Source organism: Leptodactylus fuscus, chromosome 3 (assembly GCF_031893055.1).
Source record: "Leptodactylus fuscus isolate aLepFus1 chromosome 3, aLepFus1.hap2, whole genome shotgun sequence".
Classification (NCBI taxonomy): domain Eukaryota; kingdom Metazoa; phylum Chordata; class Amphibia; order Anura; family Leptodactylidae; genus Leptodactylus; species Leptodactylus fuscus.
The window spans coordinates 95,971,411-95,991,634 of record NC_134267.1 but is presented as its reverse complement, the minus strand read 5'-3'; the positions used below and the strand labels follow the sequence as shown (position 1 = coordinate 95,991,634).

At 44.3% G+C, this 20,224-nt stretch overlaps 1 protein-coding gene across 8 annotated transcripts in view; it reads right to left on the bottom strand.

Annotated features, from left to right (window-relative positions):
- The window catches only part of LAMA2 (laminin subunit alpha 2), a 593,715-nt gene that overhangs the window by 71,935 nt on the left and 501,556 nt on the right, over window positions 1-20,224 (bottom strand). For all 8 annotated transcript variants that reach the window (XM_075268017.1, XM_075268020.1, XM_075268018.1 and 5 more), the window contains one exon: window positions 65-219. In XM_075268017.1, the coding sequence (XP_075124118.1) occupies window positions 65-219 (155 nt within the window). The remainder of the gene's footprint in view (window positions 1-64; window positions 220-20,224) is intronic.

Genomic DNA, 20,224 nt, shown 5'->3' with positions numbered 1-20,224 from the left:
CAATACGCGATACTATCACAATTCCTTCAATATAATATACAACACTGTGGTATGATGGACTCACAGAATTCGCTTGCTTGCGTGCTTGGTTTATCAGTTCCTTGATCTGAGAGATATTTTTCCCCAGATTATCCTGAAGCTCCTTAATAGGTTTGAGTTTATCCAATAAGCGATCAGCCTCTCTTTCCAGCTGTTTTACTTTGTCGCCAGCATCTGTAACTGTAGATATAAGATAAAAACATTTACCTCTAAGTTCACAATACTAATAATTCTAGATATTCTATATATGATGACCCATTATATGTATTTAGAATATCTCTGTAGGCTAAAAGGTACAAATTGTGTCTCAAACTTATAATAATCCAGCATAGGGGCCTTTAAGAAGAAACAATGCAGAGATAACCATCATTATGGATATGTATATCATCCTACAAGTGCTTTGGTGGTGGACCTGATTTGTCTACAGATAGTCACCAATGCTATAGATTTCCACTGGCATTGGTTCCCTCTGTCTGCATCATAAAATAAAGAATAGAAATGCCATACACTCCTCTAATTCTATATAGCTGTTCATGGATGGGAATACCCAGAGAGTATCAATGTCGAGAGTCCACAGCACTCATCAATCTTGAATGATCAGTCTTTATTAGCAGTCATATATCGACATGCATATCAGTGGCTGCAGTATCATATAGATTAGCATGTAAGTAGAATAGATGGCAGCTTTGTAACCTAGACATTTTGGTCAATGATATGACCTTTATCCAAAGACATCAAGTTACCTAAAAAGGAAAAGCACGTGTAGATATGTGTGTTGATATGTGACAGTTCATACAAGATTGATGACATTGATACTCTATGTCTGTATCATGGCGATCTATAGTCAGTTCTGGTTAATCTGAACCATCCCCGATACACTTGTATACCCATAAACAGATTTTTTTGGAGAGTAAAAATAGCATTGCTTCCTCTTACAACGTAAAAGAAGGAGATGTAATATCTTAGTCACTGCACCTAAAGGTTACAAATGTAGACAATGTGACAAGCCTGGGATGTTTGACTTAAGAATACAAAGAGAACACACTTTATCAAAATGATTTTGACTATACGGAGTATCAGTATCAAATAGCATAGTCATATCAGTACACCTGATAAGTTCTGAAACTGAAAGATTCAAAGTTGTGCATATGAATGCTATATGGATTCTTATGGACATCAGAATATAGTGAAGCAATTTATACGGGGCGTATCGTACCAGAGGCCTGCTGGTTTACCGCCTAACAGATAGATGGGTGCCAGTAAAGGCACTGATTGGTCCAACTATAATAATTGGTTGCAATATAATATTTGAGATTGATAGATAGGCCAGATACAGCGATTGATGGATAGGCCACTTGTTCGTTTATGGACATACATAATACGTCTCTGTATATGGGGTCTTTTATATGTCCAGGTGTAATTAAAAATTTCACTCTGCAATTCTGCAAGGGAGGAGGACTTCACTGCGCTTGTAGAGTGGAAAAGTAATAAAGGATTCTTGGTAATGTTACCATTTTAACTGTATTGATTCTACTAACGGAAGAGAGGGTGAGACAGTACCACACGGTGAGGTCCTTTATTAACTTCAGAATCAGAACAACATAATTCAATTTGAAGTAGGTGCCAAGAGAGTTACAAACTTGATTCCAAATATGGATATATTTTCTGGGTTTTGATTGCTAAAATTCAACGCAATAAGTTTTATAGTCGGGGGCACATTAACAGTGCCTAATTTCAGATTAACAAACATTAATTGAGGCCCAATAATTGTGCAAAATGTGAGAAGGTGTTAATCAAGTTTGGAAGTGTTATTAATGGTTGTAGTGATTTAAGGAGCATGTCATCCGGTGAAATGTCAGGGATCCAGAGAATGGCAATGGACAAGGGCTCATCACATGGGATATAGGTGCTATCTAAGGCCTTCTCAATATCCAGAGTGGAAGGGAGATGGGTGCGTGTTGGGATTCAGTCCAATATATAACATTGCAAAGCTTCCTAACATTATCTGAGGCCTGTCTGCCTGGAATAAATCCAACCTTATTGGAATGGACCAATAACTGGAGTAAACAATTCAGGTCGGAGGCTTTGATAGAGAAAAATTTCTTCTATCCAAATTCAAAAGTGATATTTGTCTGTAATTAGCAGCGGTAGTACCATCTCTATTAGGTATGGGGATGACTGCTATGGAAGCTCTAAGCTTGTCCTGAGGAGATTTCACTGTTATACAAACACTAAGCATGTCCTGAGGAAATTTCACTATTATAGAAGCACTAAGCATGTTCTGAGGAGATTTTTTTCTTTTTTAAAGGGTTTGTGCAGGATGACAAAACATGGCTGACTTCTCTGAAACCGACCTCATGCAGATATGCCAACCTGGAAGAGTCATTCTTAGGGTCATTCTTATAATCACATGATGGACCACATTGATTCTGATGGAGCTCTTCAAAGTTCCATTATGTTATTCTTAATTTTGCTGAAGAAAATAACTTGCTTTTTTTTCCTTTTTTTTTTTTTTTATGGAACCTATCAAAGCGGTTCTAAACAGAACATTAAGTGAAAATGTGAACATAGTCTGACTTACAATGGATCTTGTTTTTTATTGTGAAGAAATATCCTTTAAATGTACTCTATATGATAGATAGAAAGAAAGAAAGACTTGACATGTTTGCCTCATGTCTGTTGGTCGCATGACCATGCTGCAGCTCAGTACCAATAAAATGAAGGGGATCAAGCAGCAGCATGATCATAGGATCAATAGATGTGATGTCACTTCCTGAGAAGAAGAAATCAGCCATGTTTTTGAATCCTGAGCAACCTCTTAAAGGTAGTACCCCTGAATTTAGGAGTAGTAAATATTATTTAACTATTGTATGATACATTCATAGTATTTATTTAATGTATAATTTGCATGCTGTTTTATAATCTGTATGGGATTTATATCTCAGTAGACTGTGGACATAGACTGAATAGCACTAAACTCTGCCTAAGGGCTCACTAACTCAACAGGGTTTCTCAACCCCATAGACATTTAATGGTCCGCGATTCATGAAGATATTAAATAAGTCATATTTCGGGATGAGTTCAGGGACTTTTTAATATACTCATGTGACTCCTACTTCCATCACTGCTCGTGTTACCTTGGCTTACCAAGACAAATAGATTCAAGGCAAAATATTTAATAGTAGCATAATAACTTTAGCTGTAGCAGCAGAAACGGCAAAGTTTCTCTCTCATGAAAGAAGATACGAACATTATTTGCAATTTACAAATTGATTTGGTAGGAAATCCTTTATCTAAATCCTTTATCTATTATGCTCTACTGCAGTATTATTTCTTGTTATCGTGACTACTATCATGAGGAAATTGAGACAATACATACAAATGAATGAAGTATGGAGCAAATGTTACTTTCATCTGAAACATTTCTTCCCTTCGAATACTTGTTTGGACAAGTTGAAACAAAAAGAGCTTGAGATGAAAACAATGTTTTAAAATCCCCAATGCATTGAGACTGACACTGCCTTATTGCCTTTTATAATGAACAACTTGTGTTTCATCTTGGAACCTGGATGAGTAATTCCGTGTAAATGCACTGTCATTATTACTCAATAAACCGCATCCCATAGTCTATGTTTCTGGTAAGCTCTTGTTATCCATTCATAAGAAATAGGAAAGAAAAGACTCTTTAGATGTTAACGATTTATCTTCTTTTATGTAATATCTTAAACATAAAACATGCTTGCCTATATTTACAAATTGCAAACCATGAGGGCAAAACTACTTCACTGGTGTGGTTGCAACTGAACCTTGGAGCAATGAGGAAAAATCTTACTTTCAGACCTTAAGGGGCTTTATCATTGGGAAAAGTCATTTTTAACTAAGCACATCCTTGCATACCCTTTAGAAAGGCTATTCCATACATACCTTTTGTATGTAAATCTCCTCAGTAGTTTTTGAATGAGCCCATTTTTTTATGCATATGCTAATTAGCTTACAGCGAGCACCGGAAGTGAATGATACTTTTATTATCTAAGTTAGTTTACTTAAAGAACTTTTACATCAGGGACAGGTAGTGGGTAAAAATAAATGCTATAATAGTATGGTATGATAATCGCAGCAGATCAGGAGTTGAGATGGTGCCACCAGGAGAAGAAGTCATGGCTGCGAGCAGTTAAAACACTCTTTGCAACCATTTAACTCCTAAGAGGCTACAGTCAATATTGATAGGAGTTTAAGGGGTTTCTAAGCCTTAATAGCATCTACAGACACTCTGAAATGCAATTGCAAGGATCTGATGCATGTCATAGAATAAGGAGGCTTATTGAAGATCCCCACTTCATTATTAGAGATTACTTTGTTTATGAGTCTATTAATCAGCTAGTATAATAGATTGTCACTACTAGATTTCACTGTACAGTCATGGCCAAAAGTTTTGAGAATGACACAAATATTATATTTTCACACTCTGGTTTTTATGTGTGTTTGTCAGATGTTTTTATCACATACAGAAATAGAATTGCAATCATATTATGAGTAACAAAAGCTTATATTGACAGAATGAGTTAATGCAGCAAGTCAATATTTGCAGTGTTGACCCTTCTTCTTCAGGACCTCTGCAATTCTCCCTAGCATGCTCTCAATCAACTTCTGGACCAAATCCTGACTGATAGCAGTCCATTCTTGCACAATCAATGCTCGCATTTTGTCAGAATTTGTAGGTTTTTGTTTATCCACCCATCTCTTGATGATTGACCACAAGTTCTCAATGGGATTAAGATCTGGGGAGTTTCCAGACAATGGACCCCAAATCTCTATGTTTTGTTCCCTGAGCCATTTAGTTATCACCTTTGCTTTATGTCAAGGTGCTCCATCATGCTGGAAAAGGCATTGTTGATCGCCAAACTGCTCTTGGACGGTTGGGAGAAGTTGATCTTGGAGGACATTCTGGTACCATTCTTTATTCATGGCTGTGTTTTTAGGCAAGACTGTGAGAGAGCCGATTCCCTTGGCTGAGAAGCAACCCCACAGATGAATGGTTTCAGGATGCTTTACAGTTGGCATGAGACAAGACTGGTGGTAGCGCTCACCTCGTCTTTTCTGAATAAGCTGTTTTCCAGATGTCCCAAACAATCGAACAGGGGATTCATCAGAGAAAATGACTTTACCCCAGTCCTCAGCAGTCCACTCCCTGTACCTTTTACAGAATATCAGTCTGTCCCTGATGTTTTTTTCTGGAGAGAAGTGACTTCTTTGCTGTCCTCCTTGAGACCAGGCCTTGCTCCAAGAGTCTCCGCCTAACAGTGCGTGCAGATGCACTCACACCTGCCTGCTGCCATTCCTGAGCAAGCTCTGCACTGCTGGTAGCCCGATCCCGCAGCTGAAACACTTTTAAGAGACGGTCCTGGAGCTTGCTGGTCTTTCTTGGGCGCCCTGGAGCCTTTTTGCCAACAATGGAAACTCTCTCCTTGAAGTTCTTGATGATGTGATAGATTGTTGACTGAGGTGCAATCTTTCTAGCTGCGATACTCCAGCCATTTTTGTGCAGTGCAATGATGACTACATGTGTTTCTTTAGAGATAACCATGGTTAACAGAAGAGAAACAATGATGCCAAGCACCAGCCTCCTTTTAAAGTGTCCAGTGGTGTCATTCTTACTTAATCATGACAGATTGATCTCCAGCCCTGTCCTCATCAACACCCACACCTGTGTTAATGGAGCAATCACTGAAACGATGTTAGCTGGTCCTTTTAAGGCAGGGCTGCAATGATGTTGAAATGTGTTTTGGGGGATTAAGTTCATTTTCTAGGCAAATATTGACTTTGCAAGTAATTGCTGTTAAGCTGATCACTCTTTATAACATTCTGGAGTATATGCAAATTGCCATTAGAAAAACTGAAGCAGTAGACTTTGTAAAAATTAATATTTGTATCATTCTCAAAACTTTTGGCCATGACTGTATAATGTCAAAATCCAGAGTAACTACCTCTTGCAGAGCGGACCGCTGCAAGATGTGCAGGAAGAGAGGGAATATTGTGATGATGTTCACTGGGATGTTGAGCCATGCCGACTCCAGTGCCGTGGCCAGCTGTGCTAGGTTACGCGGTTGAGCATCCATGGCGCGAATAACCTGATCAAGGTGGTCCCACAGATTCTTGATTGGGTTCAAGTTTGGGGAATTTTCTGGCCAAGGGAGTACGGTAAACTCATCCTGGTGCTCCTCCAACCACGCACGTACACTGTGAGCTTTATGACATGTCGCATTGTCCTACTGGTAGATGCATACTTGTTTTGACCCATCGTGCCTTCCACAATGATGGGTGCACCCAGATGGCTGATGACACGTGCCTTCTGCGATTGGCTGTTTAATTTTTACGTCAAAAGTAGGCAAGTAGGTGGTGGTCACGTTAATATGACTGGACTGTGTGTGTGTGTATATATAGATATAGATATATATAGATATAGATATATATAGATATAGATATATATTTGGTATTGTGGTGATTGTACTGAGCCAATAAAATCAACTATTAATCCACATGTATAAGAGCTGTTTGGTGCATCCTGGGCATTGCTTCATCTGCCACAGCACCCATTTTTTTGGCTGTGGTCCATTTTTCAGCTGTGCTTCATGTGTATCAGGACAAGTCATTTTCTAGGTTTGTTTGCCATTAGGTGGCAACCACAGGTAAAAACAAATACTCTAGCAGGTGCAGTCACAAAACGGATGCACAGTAGTTATTTTGGTGGTGCCAGATGACTCTCTTTAAGGCTAAAATAAGTGATATCATGTAAGTAAATAGGCTTTAAAGAGATCCGAATTATGCACCAGCAATATTTATTGTAGACATATATTAAAGGTCTAAAATAGAGATGAGCGAACACTAAAATGTTCGAGGTTCGAAATTCGATTCGAACAGCCGCTCAATGTTCGTGTGTTCGAATGGGTTTCGAACCCCATTATAGTCTATGGGGAACATATACTCGTTAAGGGGGAAACCCAAATCCGTGTCTGGAGGGTCACCAAGTCCACTATGACACCCCAGGAAATGATGCCAACACCTCTGGAATGACACTGGGACAGCAGGGGAAGCATGTCTGGGGGCATCTAACACACCAAAGACCCTCTATTACCCCAACATCACAGCCTAACAACTACACACTTTACACACTCAATACCACCTCTCTGACAGTAGGAAAACACCTTGAAACATGTGTATTTGGCACTTGCAGTGAGGAGAGCTTGTCACCAGCAGTGAATTTGGCCCTTGTAGTAAGTTGAGGTTGGCACCAACATTTGTTTTGAAAATCAGGGTGGATTGAGCCTCTAACCAGCAGAGTTTGGGCAAATTCATGGTGGAGGGAGCCTCTAACCAGCCCAGTGTGGGCAAATTCATGGTGGAGGGAGCCTCTAAAAAACCCAGTTTGGACCAATTCATGGTGGAGGGAGCCTCTAACCAGCCCAGTTTGGGCAAATTCATGGTGGAGGGAGCCTCTAACCAGCCCAGTTTGGGCAAATTCATGGTGGAGGGAGCCTCTAAAAAACCCAGTTTGGACCAATTCATGGTGGAGGGAGCCTCTAACCAGCCCAGTTTGGGCAAATTCATGGTGGAGGGAGCCTCTAACCAGCCCAGTTTGGACCAATTAATGGTGGAGGGAGCCTCTAACCAGCCCAGTTTGGACCAATTAATGGTGGAGGGAGCCTCTAACCAGCCCAGTTTGGACCAATTAATGGTGGAGGGAGCCTCTAACCACCCCAGTTTGGACCAATTCATGGTGGAGGGAGCCTCTAAACAGCCAAGTTTGGACCAATTCATGGTGGAGGGAGCCTCTAAAAACCCCAGTTTGGACCAATTCATGGTGGAGGGAGCCTCTAACCAGCCCAGTTTGGGCAAATTCATGGTGGAGGGAGCCTCTAAACAGCCCAGTTTGGGCAAATTCATGGTGGAGGGAGCCTCTAACCAGCCCAGTTTGGACCAATTAATGGTGGAGGGAGCCGCTAAACAGCCCAGTTTGGGCAAATTCATGGTGGAGGGAGCCTCTAAACAGCCCAGTTTGGACCAATTCATGGTGGAGGGAGCCTCTAAAAAACCCAGTTTGGACCAATTCATGGTGGAGGGAGCCTCTAAACAGCCCAGTTTGGGCAAATTCATGGTGGAGGGAGCCTCTAACCAGCCCAGTTTGGACCAATTAATGGTGGAGGGAGCCTCTAAACAGCCAAGTTTTGGGAAATTCATGGTGGAGGGAGCCTCTAACCAGCCCAGTTTGGACCAATTCATGGTGGAGGGAGCCTCTAAACAGCCCAGTTTGGGCAAATTCATGGTGGAGGGAGCCTCTAAAAAACCCAGTTTGGACCAATTCATGGTGGAGGGAGCCTCTAACCAGCCCAGTTTGGACCAATTAATGGTGGAGGGAGCCTCTAAACAGCCAAGTTTGGACCAATTCATGGTGGAGGGAGCCTTTAAAAACCCCAGTTTGGACCAATTCATGGTGGAGGGAGCCTCTAACCAGCCCAGTTTGGGCAAATTCATGGTGGAGGGAGCCTCTAAACAGCCCAGTTTGGGCAAATTCATGGTGGAGGGAGCCTCTAACCAGCCCAGTTTGGACCAATTAATGGTGGAGGGAGCCGCTAAACAGCCCAGTTTGGACCAATTCATGGTGGAGGGAGCCTCTAAAACCCCCAGTTTGGACCAATTCATGGTGGAGGGAGCCTCTAAAAAACCCAGTTTGGACCAATTCATGGTGGAGGGAGCCTCTAACCAGCCCAGTTTGGACCAATTAATGGTGGAGGGAGCCTCTAAACAGCCAAGTTTGGACCAATTCATGGTGGAGGGAGCCTCTAAAAACCCCAGTTTGGACCAATTCATGGTGGAGGGAGCCTCTAACCAGCCCAGTTTGGACCAATTAATGGTGGAGGGAGCCTCTAACCAGCCCAGTTTGGACCAATTAATGGTGGAGGGAGCCTCTAACCAGCCCAGTTTGGACCAATTAATGGTGGAGGGAGCCTCTAACCACCCCAGTTTGGACCAATTCATGGTGGAGGGAGCCTCTAAACAGCCAAGTTTGGACCAATTCATGGTGGAGGGAGCCTCTAAAAACCCCAGTTTGGACCAATTCATGGTGGAGGGAGCCTCTAACCAGCCCAGTTTGGGCAAATTCATGGTGGAGGGAGCCTCTAAACAGCCCAGTTTGGGCAAATTCATGGTGGAGGGAGCCTCTAACCAGCCCAGTTTGGACCAATTAATGGTGGAGGGAGCCGCTAAACAGCCCAGTTTGGGCAAATTCATGGTGGAGGGAGCCTCTAAACAGCCCAGTTTGGACCAATTCATGGTGGAGGGAGCCTCTAAAAAACCCAGTTTGGACCAATTCATGGTGGAGGGAGCCTCTAAACAGCCCAGTTTGGGCAAATTCATGGTGGAGGGAGCCTCTAACCAGCCCAGTTTGGACCAATTAATGGTGGAGGGAGCCTCTAACCAGCCCAGTTTGGACCAATTAATGGTGGAGGGAGCCTCTAACCAGCCCAGTTTGGACCAATTAATGGTGGAGGGAGCCTCTAACCACCCCAGTTTGGACCAATTCATGGTGGAGGGAGCCTCTAAACAGCCAAGTTTGGACCGATTCATGGTGGAGGGAGCCTCTAAAAACCCCAGTTTGGACCAATTCATGGTGGAGGGAGCCTCTAACCAGCCCAGTTTGGGCAAATTCATGGTGGAGGGAGCCTCTAAACAGCCCAGTTTGGGCAAATTCATGGTGGAGGGAGCCTCTAACCAGCCCAGTTTGGACCAATTAATGGTGGAGGGAGCCGCTAAACAGCCCAGTTTGGGCAAATTCATGGTGGAGGGAGCCTCTAAACAGCCCAGTTTGGACCAATTCATGGTGGAGGGAGCCTCTAAAAAACCCAGTTTGGACCAATTCATGGTGGAGGGAGCCTCTAAACAGCCCAGTTTGGGCAAATTCATGGTGGAGGGAGCCTCTAACCAGCCCAGTTTGGACCAATTAATGGTGGAGGGAGCCTCTAAACAGCCAAGTTTTGGGAAATTCATGGTGGAGGGAGCCTCTAACCAGCCCAGTTTGGACCAATTAATGGTGGAGGGAGCCTCTAAACAGCCCAGTTTGGACCAATTCATGGTGGAGGGAGCCTCTAAACAGCCCAGTTTGGGCAAATTCATGGTGGAGGGAGCCTCTAAAAAACCCAGTTTGGACCAATTCATGGTGGAGGGAGCCTCTAACCAGCCCAGTTTGGGCAAATTCATGGTGGAGGGAGCCTCTAAACAGCCCAGTTTGGGCAAATTCATGGTGGAGGGAGCCTCTAACCAGCCCAGTTTGGACCAATTAATGGTGGAGGGAGCCGCTAAACAGCCCAGTTTGGGCAAATTCATGGTGGAGGGAGCCTCTAAACAGCCCAGTTTGGACCAATTCATGGTGGAGGGAGCCTCTAAAAAACCCAGTTTGGACCAATTCATGGTGGAGGGAGCCTCTAAACAGCCCAGTTTGGGCAAATTCATGGTGGAGGGAGCCTCTAACCAGCCCAGTTTGGACCAATTAATGGTGGAGGGAGCCTCTAAACAGCCAAGTTTTGGGAAATTCATGGTGGAGGGAGCCTCTAACCAGCCCAGTTTGGACCAATTAATGGTGGAGGGAGCCTCTAAACAGCCCAGTTTGGACCAATTCATGGTGGAGGGAGCCTCTAAACAGCCCAGTTTGGGCAAATTCATGGTGGAGGGAGCCTCTAAAAACCCCCAGTTTGGACCAATTCATGGTGGAGGGAGCCTCTAAAAACCCCAGTTTGGACCAATTCATGGTGGAGGGAGCCTCTAAAAACCCCAGTTTGGACCAATTCATGGTGGAGGGAGCCTCTAAACAGCCCAGTTTGGACCAATTCATGGTGGAGGGAGCCTCTAACCAGCAGAGTTGGTGGAAATCAGGGTGGAGGGAGCCTCTAACCAGCAGAGTTGGGGGAAATCAGGGTGGAGGGAGCCTAGTATTAGCAGAATTGTGCAACGCTTATGGTGGATGAGTATGAGGATGCGGAGGAATTGGAGAGGTTGAGTACAGACATGGAGTTTCATGTTGGGGTGCTTTACACAGGTGGGCACAAAAATGACGGCTCTACCCAGTGGTGGTTCATTTTTATCAAAGTGAGCCGGTCGGCACTCTCAGCTGACAGACGGGTGCGCTTGTCAGTGATGATGCCACCGGCTGCACTGAACACCCTCTCAGATAGGACGCTGGCGGCAGGACAGGACAGCACCTCCAAGGCATATAGGGCAAGTTCAAGCCACAGGTCCAACTTCGACACCCAATACGTGTAGGGCGCAGAGGGGTCGGAGAGGACAGGGCTGTGGTCGGAAAGGTATTCCCGCAACATGCGCCTATACTTCTCACGCCTGGTGACACTAGGACCCTCCGTGGCGGCACTTTGGCGAGGGGGTGCCATCAAGGTGTCCCAGACCTTAGACAGTGTGCCCCTCGTTTGTGTGGACCGGTGAGAACTTGGTTGCCTACTGGAGGAACTGCCCTCCCTGCCGCCAACGTCACATGCTGGAAACATCTCCATCATATTCTGCACCAATTGCCTGTGGCAAGCATTGATGCGATTGGCCCTCCCCTCTACCGGAATAAAAGACGAGATGTTGTTTTTATACCGGGGGTCAAGGATAGCAAAGATCCAGTACTGGTTGTCCTCCATGATTTTGACAATACGCTTGTCGGTTGTAAAGCACCCCAACATGAACTCAGCCATGTCTGCCACAGTGTTAGTTGGCATGACTCCTCTGGCCCCACCGGAAAGTTCAATCTCCATTTCCTCCTCATCCTCCATGTCTACCCATCCGCGCTGCAACAATGGGACGATTCGAAGTTGCCCGGAAGCCTCCTGTATCACCATCACATCATCGGACAACTCTTCTTCCTCCTCCTCCTCCTCCTCCTCCATTAAACGCAGTGAAGCGGACAGATGTGTGGACCTACTCTCCAGCTGTGACGGATCGGATGCTATCCCTAACTCCTCTGTGTGATCTGAGTTATCCCTGATGTCAATCAGGGATTCTCTCAGAACACACAAGAGCGGGATTGTAAGGCTCACCATCGCATCCTCAGAGCTCACCCTCCTTGTGGACTCCTCAAAGACCCGTAGGATGTCACAAAGGTCTCTCATCCATGGCCACTCATGGATGTGAAACTGAGGCAGCTGACTTTGTGGCACCCTAGGGTTTTGTAGCTGGTATTCCATCAAAGGTCTCTGCTGCTCAACCACTCTATTCAACATCTGAAACGTTGAGTTCCAGCGTGTGGGGACGTCGCACAAAAGCCGGTGTTGTGGCACATGCAGGCGTTGCTGGAGAGATTTTAAGCTAGCAGCGGCTACTGTCGACTTGCGAAAGTGGGCGCACATGCGCCGCACTTTCACCAGTAGCTCTGGAACATTGGGGTAGCTCTTTAGGAAACGTTGCACCACTAGGTTGAAGACGTGGGCCAGGCATGGAACATGTTGGAGTCCGGCAAGCTCCAGAGCTGCTACCAGGTTCCGGCCGTTATCACAAACGACCATGCCTGGGCCCAGGTGCAGCGGCTCAAACCATATTGCCGTCTCATCGAGGAGGGCATCCCTCACCTCGGAGGCAGTGTGCTGTCTGTCCCCCAAGCTGATCAGCTTCAGCACAGCCTGCTGACGTCTACCAACGCCAGTGCTGCAACGTTTCCAACTCGTAGCTGGGGTCAATCTAACAGCGGAGGAGGAGGCGGTGGCGGAGGAGGAGGCGGTGGCGGAGGAGGAGGCGGTAGAGGAGGAGGAGGAGGGGGGTGTTCTTCTCGTGTCCCTGCCAGGAATGTTAGGCGGGGAGACGAGGTACACCGGGCCAGTTTGGGAAGCAGTCCCAGCCTCAACTACATTCACCCAGTGTGCCGTCAGTGAAATGTAGCGTCCCTGTCCGCATGCACTTGTCCACGCGTCGGTGGTCAAGTGGACCTTTGTGCAAAGCGCGGAACTAAGGGCCCGCCTGATGTTGAGTGACACGTGCTGGTGCAAGGCGGGGACGGCACACCGGGAGAAGTAGTGACGGCTAGGGACGGCATAGCGAGGTGCCGCAGTTGCCATCAGGTCCAGGAAGGCGGGAGTTTCAACAAGCCGGAACGCCAACATCTCCTGGGCCAGCAGTTTAGCGATGTTGGCGTTCAAGGCTTGCGCGTGTGGGTGGTTAGCAGTGTATTTCTGCCGCCGCTCCAATGTCTGAGAGATGGTGGGTTGTTGTAAAGAAACGCCTGATGGTGCCTTTGATGGTGCAGGAGAAGGAGATAAGACAGGACCAGGGGAGGATGAGGTAGAAGTCAACAAAGTGGCGGAGGCAGATGAAGTGGTGTCCTGGCTCGTCCTCTGGAGTGCATCGCCAGCACAGTCAGCAGTGGCAGTGGCAGAGGCAGAGGCAGTGGCAGAGGCAGTGGCAGTGGCGTGAACGGCAGGCGGCCTTTGTCCTGCCGTTGCTGCCTGCCACTGATTCCAGTGCTTGGATTCCAAATGACGGCGCATTGAAGTGGTGGACAGGTTGCTCTTCTCAGAGCCCCTAATCAATTTCGAGAGGCAAATTGTGCAGACAACACTATATCTGTCCTCGGCGCATTCCTTGAAAAAACTCCACACCTTCGAGAAACGTGCCCTCGAGGTGGGAGTTTTTCGGGGCTGGGTACGAACTGGAACATCTTGGGAGATTCCGGGTGTGGCCTGGCTTCGCCTAAGCTGCTGACCTCTGCCTCTGCCTCTAGCTACCCTTTTTGGTGCTGCACCTGCCTCAACATCCACACTACTTTCCCCGCTTGACATCCCCCCTGTCCAGGTCGGGTCAGTGTCCTCATCATCCACCACTTCCTCTTCCAACTCCTGTCTCATCTCCTCCTCCCGCACAATGCGCCGGTCAACTGGATGCCCTGACGGCAACTGCGTCACATCATCGTCGATGAGGGTGGGTTGCTGGTCATCCACCACCAAATCGAACGGAGATGGAGGAGACTCTAGTGTTTGAGCATCTGGACACAGATGCTCCTCTGTTAGGTTCGTGGAATCGTGACGTGGAGAGGCAGGTTGAGGGACAATGAAAGGAGCGGAGAACAGCTCTGGGGAGCAGGGACAGTTTGGGTTATTGTTCTGTAAAGCTTCGGAATTTTGGGAGGAAGGAAGACAAGACTGTTGGGTAATAGGAGGAGAGGAGGCAGAGTCTGACTGGCTGCTGGACAATGTGCTGTAAGCGTTCTCTGACAGCCATTGCAAGACCTGTTCCTGGTTCTCGGGCCTACTAAGGTTTGTACCCTGCAGTTTAGTTAATGTGGCAAGCAACCCTGGCACTGTGAGTGGCGTAATGCTTGCTGCCCCACAGGAGTAGGCACGGGACGCCCTGTGGCTTCACTGCTACCTTGCTCCCCAGAACCATTCCCACGACCTCGCCCACGGCCTCGTCCACGTCCCTTTCCGGGAGCCTTGCGCATTTTGAATTCCTAGTTAGAAATTGGCACTGTATACCAGTAGTAAAAATTGTGGGTGCACGTAACCCCAATATATTCTTTGAATTACCAGTCAGAAACTGGCACTATATGGCAGTAGCAAGAAATGAGGGTATTTGTATTCCCAATATATTCTTTGAATTCCCAGTCAGACACTGGCACTATATGGCAGTAGCAAGAAATGAGGGTATTTGTATTCCCAATATATTCTTTGAATTCCCAGTCAGACAATGGCACTGTATACCAGTAGTAAAAATTGTGGGTGCACGTAACCACAATATATTCTTTGAATTACCAGTCAGAAACTGGCACTATATGGCAGTAGCAAGAAATGAGGGTATTTGTATTCCCAATATATTCTTTGAATTCCCAGTCAGACAATGGCACTGTATACCAGTAGTAAAAATTGTGGGTGCACGTAACCACAATATATTCTTTGAATTACCAGTCAGAAACTGGCACTATATGGCAGTAGCAAGAAATGAGGGTATTTGTATTCCCAATATATTCTTTGAATTCCCAGTCAGACAATGGCACTGTATACCAGTAGTAAAAATTGTGGGTGCACGTAACCCCAATATATTCTTTGAATTCCCAGTCAGACACTGGCACTATATGGCAGTAGCAAGAAATGAGGGTATTTGTATTCCCAATATATTCTTTGAATTCCCAGTCAGACAATGGCACTGTATACCAGTAGTAAAAATTGTGGGTGCACGTAACCCCAATATATTCTTTGAATTACCAGTCAGAAACTGGCACTATATGGCAGTAGCAAGAAATGAGGGTATTTATAACCCCAATATATTCTTTGAATTCCCAGTCAGACAATTGCACTGTATACCAGTAGTAAAAATTGTGGGTGCACGTAACCCCAATATATTCTTTGAATTCCCAGTCAGACACTGGCACTATATGGCAGTAGCAAGAAATGAGGGTATTTGTATTCCCAATATACTCTTTGAATTCCCAGTCAGACAATGGCACTGTATACCAGTAGTAAAAATTGTGGGTGCACGTAACCCCAATATATTCTTTGAATTACCAGTCAGAAACTGGCACTATATGGCAGTAGCAAGAAATGAGGGTATTTATAACCCCAATATATTCTTTGAATTCCCAGTCAGACAATTGCACTGTATACCAGTAGTAAAAATTGTGGGTGCACGTAACCCCAATATATTCTTTGAATTCCCAGTCAGACACTGGCACTATATGGCAGTAGCAAGAAATGAGGGTATTTGTATTCCCAATATACTCTTTGAATTCCCAGTCAGACAATGGCACTGTATACCAGTAGTAAAAATTGTGGGTGCACGTAACCCCAATATATTCTTTGAATTACCAGTCAGAAACTGGCACTATATGGCAGTAGCAAGAAATGAGGGTATTTATAACCCCAATATATTCTTTGAATTCCCAGTCAGACAATGGCACTGTATACCAGTAGTAAAAATTGTGGGTGCACGTAACCCCAATATATTCTTTGAATTACCAGTCAGAAACTGGCACTATATGGCAGTAGCAAGAAATGAGGGTATTTGTATTCCCAATATATTCTTTGAATTCCCAGTCAGACAATGGCACTGTATACCAGTAGTAAAAATTGTGGGTGCACGTAACCCCAATATATTCTTTGAATTCCCAGTCAGACACTGGCACTATATGGCAGTAGCAAGAAATGAGGGTATTTGTATTCCCAATATATTCTTTGAATTCCCAGTCAGACAATGGCACTGTATACCAGTAGTAAAAATTGTGGGTGCACGTAACCCCAATATATTCTTTGAATTACCAGTCAGAAACTGGCACTATATGGCAGTAGCAAGAAATGAGGGTATTTATAACCCCAATATATTCTTTGAATTCCCAGTCAGACAATGGCACTGTATACCAGTAGTAAAAATTGTGGGTGCACGTAACCCCAATATATTCTTTGAATTCCCAGTCAGACACTGGCACTATATGGCAGTAGCAAGAAATGAGGGTATTTGTATTCCCAATATATTCTTTGAATTCCCAGTCAGACAATGGCACTGTATACCAGTAGTAAAAATTGTGGGTGCACGTAACCCCAATATATTCTTTGAATTCCCAGTCAGACACTGGCACTATATGGCAGTAGCAAGAAATGAGGGTATTTGTATTCCCAATATATTCTTTGAATTCCCAGTCAGACAATGGCACTGTATACCAGTAGTAAAAATTGTGGGTGCACGTAACCCCAATATATTCTTTGAATTACCAGTCAGAAACTGGCACTATATGGCAGTAGCAAGAAATGAGGGTATTTATAACCCCAATATATTCTTTGAATTCCCAGTCAGACAATGGCACTGTATACCAGTAGTAAAAATTGTGGGTGCACGTAACCCCAATATATTCTTTGAATTCCCAGTCAGACACTGGCACTATATGGCAGTAGCAAGAAATGAGGGTATTTGTATTCCCAATATACTCTTTGAATTCCCAGTCAGACAATGGCACTGTATACCAGTAGTAAAAATTGTGGGTGCACGTAACCCCAATATATTCTTTGAATTACCAGTCAGAAACTGGCACTATATGGCAGTAGCAAGAAATGAGGGTATTTGTATTCCCAATATATTCTTTGAATTCCCAGTCAGACAATGGCACTGTATACCAGTAGTAAAAATTGTGGGTGCACGTAACCCCAATATATTCTTTGAATTCCCAGTCAGACACTGGCACTATATGGCAGTAGCAAGAAATGAGGGTATTTGTATTCCCAATATATTCTTTGAATTCCCAGTCAGACAATGGCACTGTATACCAGTAGTAAAAATTGTGGGTGCACGTAACCCCAATATATTCTTTGAATTCCCAGTCAGACACTGGCACTATATGGCAGTAGCAAGAAATGAGGGTATTTGTATTCCCAATATATTCTTTGAATTCCCAGTCAGACAATGGCACTGTATACCAGTAGTAAAAATTGTGGGTGCACGTAACCCCAATATATTCTTTGAATTACCAGTCAGACACTGGCACTATATGGCAGTAGCAAGAAATGAGGGTATTTGTATTCCCAATATATTCTTTGAATTCCCAGTCAGACAATGGCACTGTATACCAGTAGTAAAAATTGTGGGTGCACGTAACCCCAATATATTCTTTGAATTCCCAGTCAGACACTGGCACTATATGGCAGTAGCAAGAAATGAGGGTATTTGTATTCCCAATATATTCTTTGAATTCCCAGTCAGACAATGGCACTGTATACCAGTAGTAAAAATTGTGGGTGCACGTAACCCCAATATATTCTTTGAATTCCCAGTCAGACACTGGCACTATATGGCAGTAGCAAGAAATGAGGGTATTTGTATTCCCAATATATTCTTTGAATTCCCAGTCAGACAATGGCACTGTATACCAGTAGTAAAAATTGTGGGTGCACGTAACCCCAATATATTCTTTGAATTCCCAGTCAGACACTGGCACTATATGGCAGTAGCAAGAAATGAGGGTATTTGTATTCCCAATATATTCTTTGAATTCCCAGTCAGACAATGGCACTGTATACCAGTAGTAAAAATTGTGGGTGCACGTAACCCCAATATATTCTTTGAATTCCCAGTCAGACACTGGCACTATATGGCAGTAGCAAGAAATGAGGGTATTTGTATTCCCAATATATTCTTTGAATTCCCAGTCAGACAATGGCACTGTATACCAGTAGTAAAAATTGTGGGTGCACGTAACCCCAATATATTCTTTGAATTCCCAGTCAGACACTGGCACTATATGGCAGTAGCAAGAAATGAGGGTATTTGTATTCCCAATATATTCTTTGAATTCCCAGTTAGACAATGGCACTGTATACCAGTAGTAAAAATTGTGGGTGCACGTAACCCCAATATATTCTTTGAATTCCCAGTCAGACACTAGCACTATATGGCAGTAGCAAGAAATGAGGGTATTTATAACCCCAATATATTCTTTGAATTCCCAGTCAGACAATGGCACTGTATACCAGTAGTAAAAATTGTGGGTGCACGTAACCCCAATATATTCTTTGAATTCCCAGTCAGACACTGGCACTATATGGCAGTAGCAAGAAATGAGGGTATTTGTATTCCCAATATATTCTTTGAATTCCCAGTCAGACAATGGCACTGTATACCAGTAGTAAAAATTGTGGGTGCACGTAACCCCAATATATTCTTTGAATTCCCAGTCAGACACTGGCACTATATGGCAGTAGCAAGAAATGAGGGTATTTGTATTCCCAATATATTCTTTGAATTCCTAGTCAGACAATGGCACTGTATACCAGTAGTAAAAATTGTGGGTGTATATAGCCCCAATTCTATTGCTAGGGGACTTGCAGGGTATTTCTGGGGTGAAGGTGGGGGGGCACACCGTTGGAACGGGTATCGGGGTATATATCGGGTATACGGGAATACACTGACAGTGTATTCCATTCAGGATCCTGGGAAAGCTGGGTTGCGGCGATTGAGCCCGTCAGTGCCACGTTACACTGACAAGCTTCTCCCTGGAATTTAGCTCTTACAAGAGCTGTTGTGGTTGTCTTCTCCTTCCTATCCTAGCCTGTCCCTGCCTACCCAGAATCTAAGCCCTAGCTAGCTGGACGGAAACCTCCGTCCCCGGTGAATTGCAAGCTCAGAATGACGCGAAGCTGGGCGTCGCTGTTCTTTTAAATTAGAGGTCACATGTTTTCGGCAGCCAATGGGTTTTGCCTACTTTTCTCAACGTCACCGGTGTCGTAGTTCCTGTCCCACCTACCCTGCGCTGTTATTGGAGCAAAAAAGGCGCCAGGGAAGGTGGGAGGGGAATCGAGTAATGGCGCACTTTACCACGCGGTGTTCGATTCGATTCGAACATGCCGAACAGCCTACTATCCGATCGAACATGAGTTCGATAGAACACTGTTCGCTCATCTCTAGTCTAAAATAAAAAAGTAGCAGTTTCATAGGGTTTTTGGGCTAATGGACTTGACACATACCAAATGAGTGTCTTTTTGCCGTAAATTCAGACAACATGCATTGCAATATCTTTTTTCTCACTGTGCTGAGACATAAATCATTCCAAAGTAGGTAAATGCTGATTAATATCTCAAATAATAGACATTATACAGAGTGGAAATGGTTTATGACTGGAAAAATAAATCGTCTAGAAGATGGAAAAAGTATAGCTGAGCTACAATGTATTAGTTTTAGTCTAACAGAGCCTGAGTAAAGCCAGGTTCATAGAATAAATATTCTTATTTAAAAAGAAGAACATTGAATTATTCAGTTTCCCTCTACAGAGCAGAATTTCTGTGGATGGGAATATAAAAATCTTCTCTATCTATATTAAGACTTCTTAAAACTCTCAATTTTTCCTCATCTATTCACAGAAAATGTATCCTGGTTAGTATTGTAGACATTGAAGAAAGGAATGATCAAAGAGTAATAAATTGGTAAAAACAAATAATAAATTGAAAGTGACACACCTTCTTAAGTAACAGTAATCAAGACAATGTCTAAAATCCTATTACGAATATACAATTTTACATGTCAGTCTGTGGTAAACAATACTCTACAGTATGAAAGGGTTAAAGCTTTAAAATTTGTGATGGTACCCTAAAGCTTCTGAGTTATTTAAGTTCTCTACTTCATCCTGTTCTGGTGTCGGCATTGGAGCGCTCATGCATAGATTAGCTATATGCCAGTA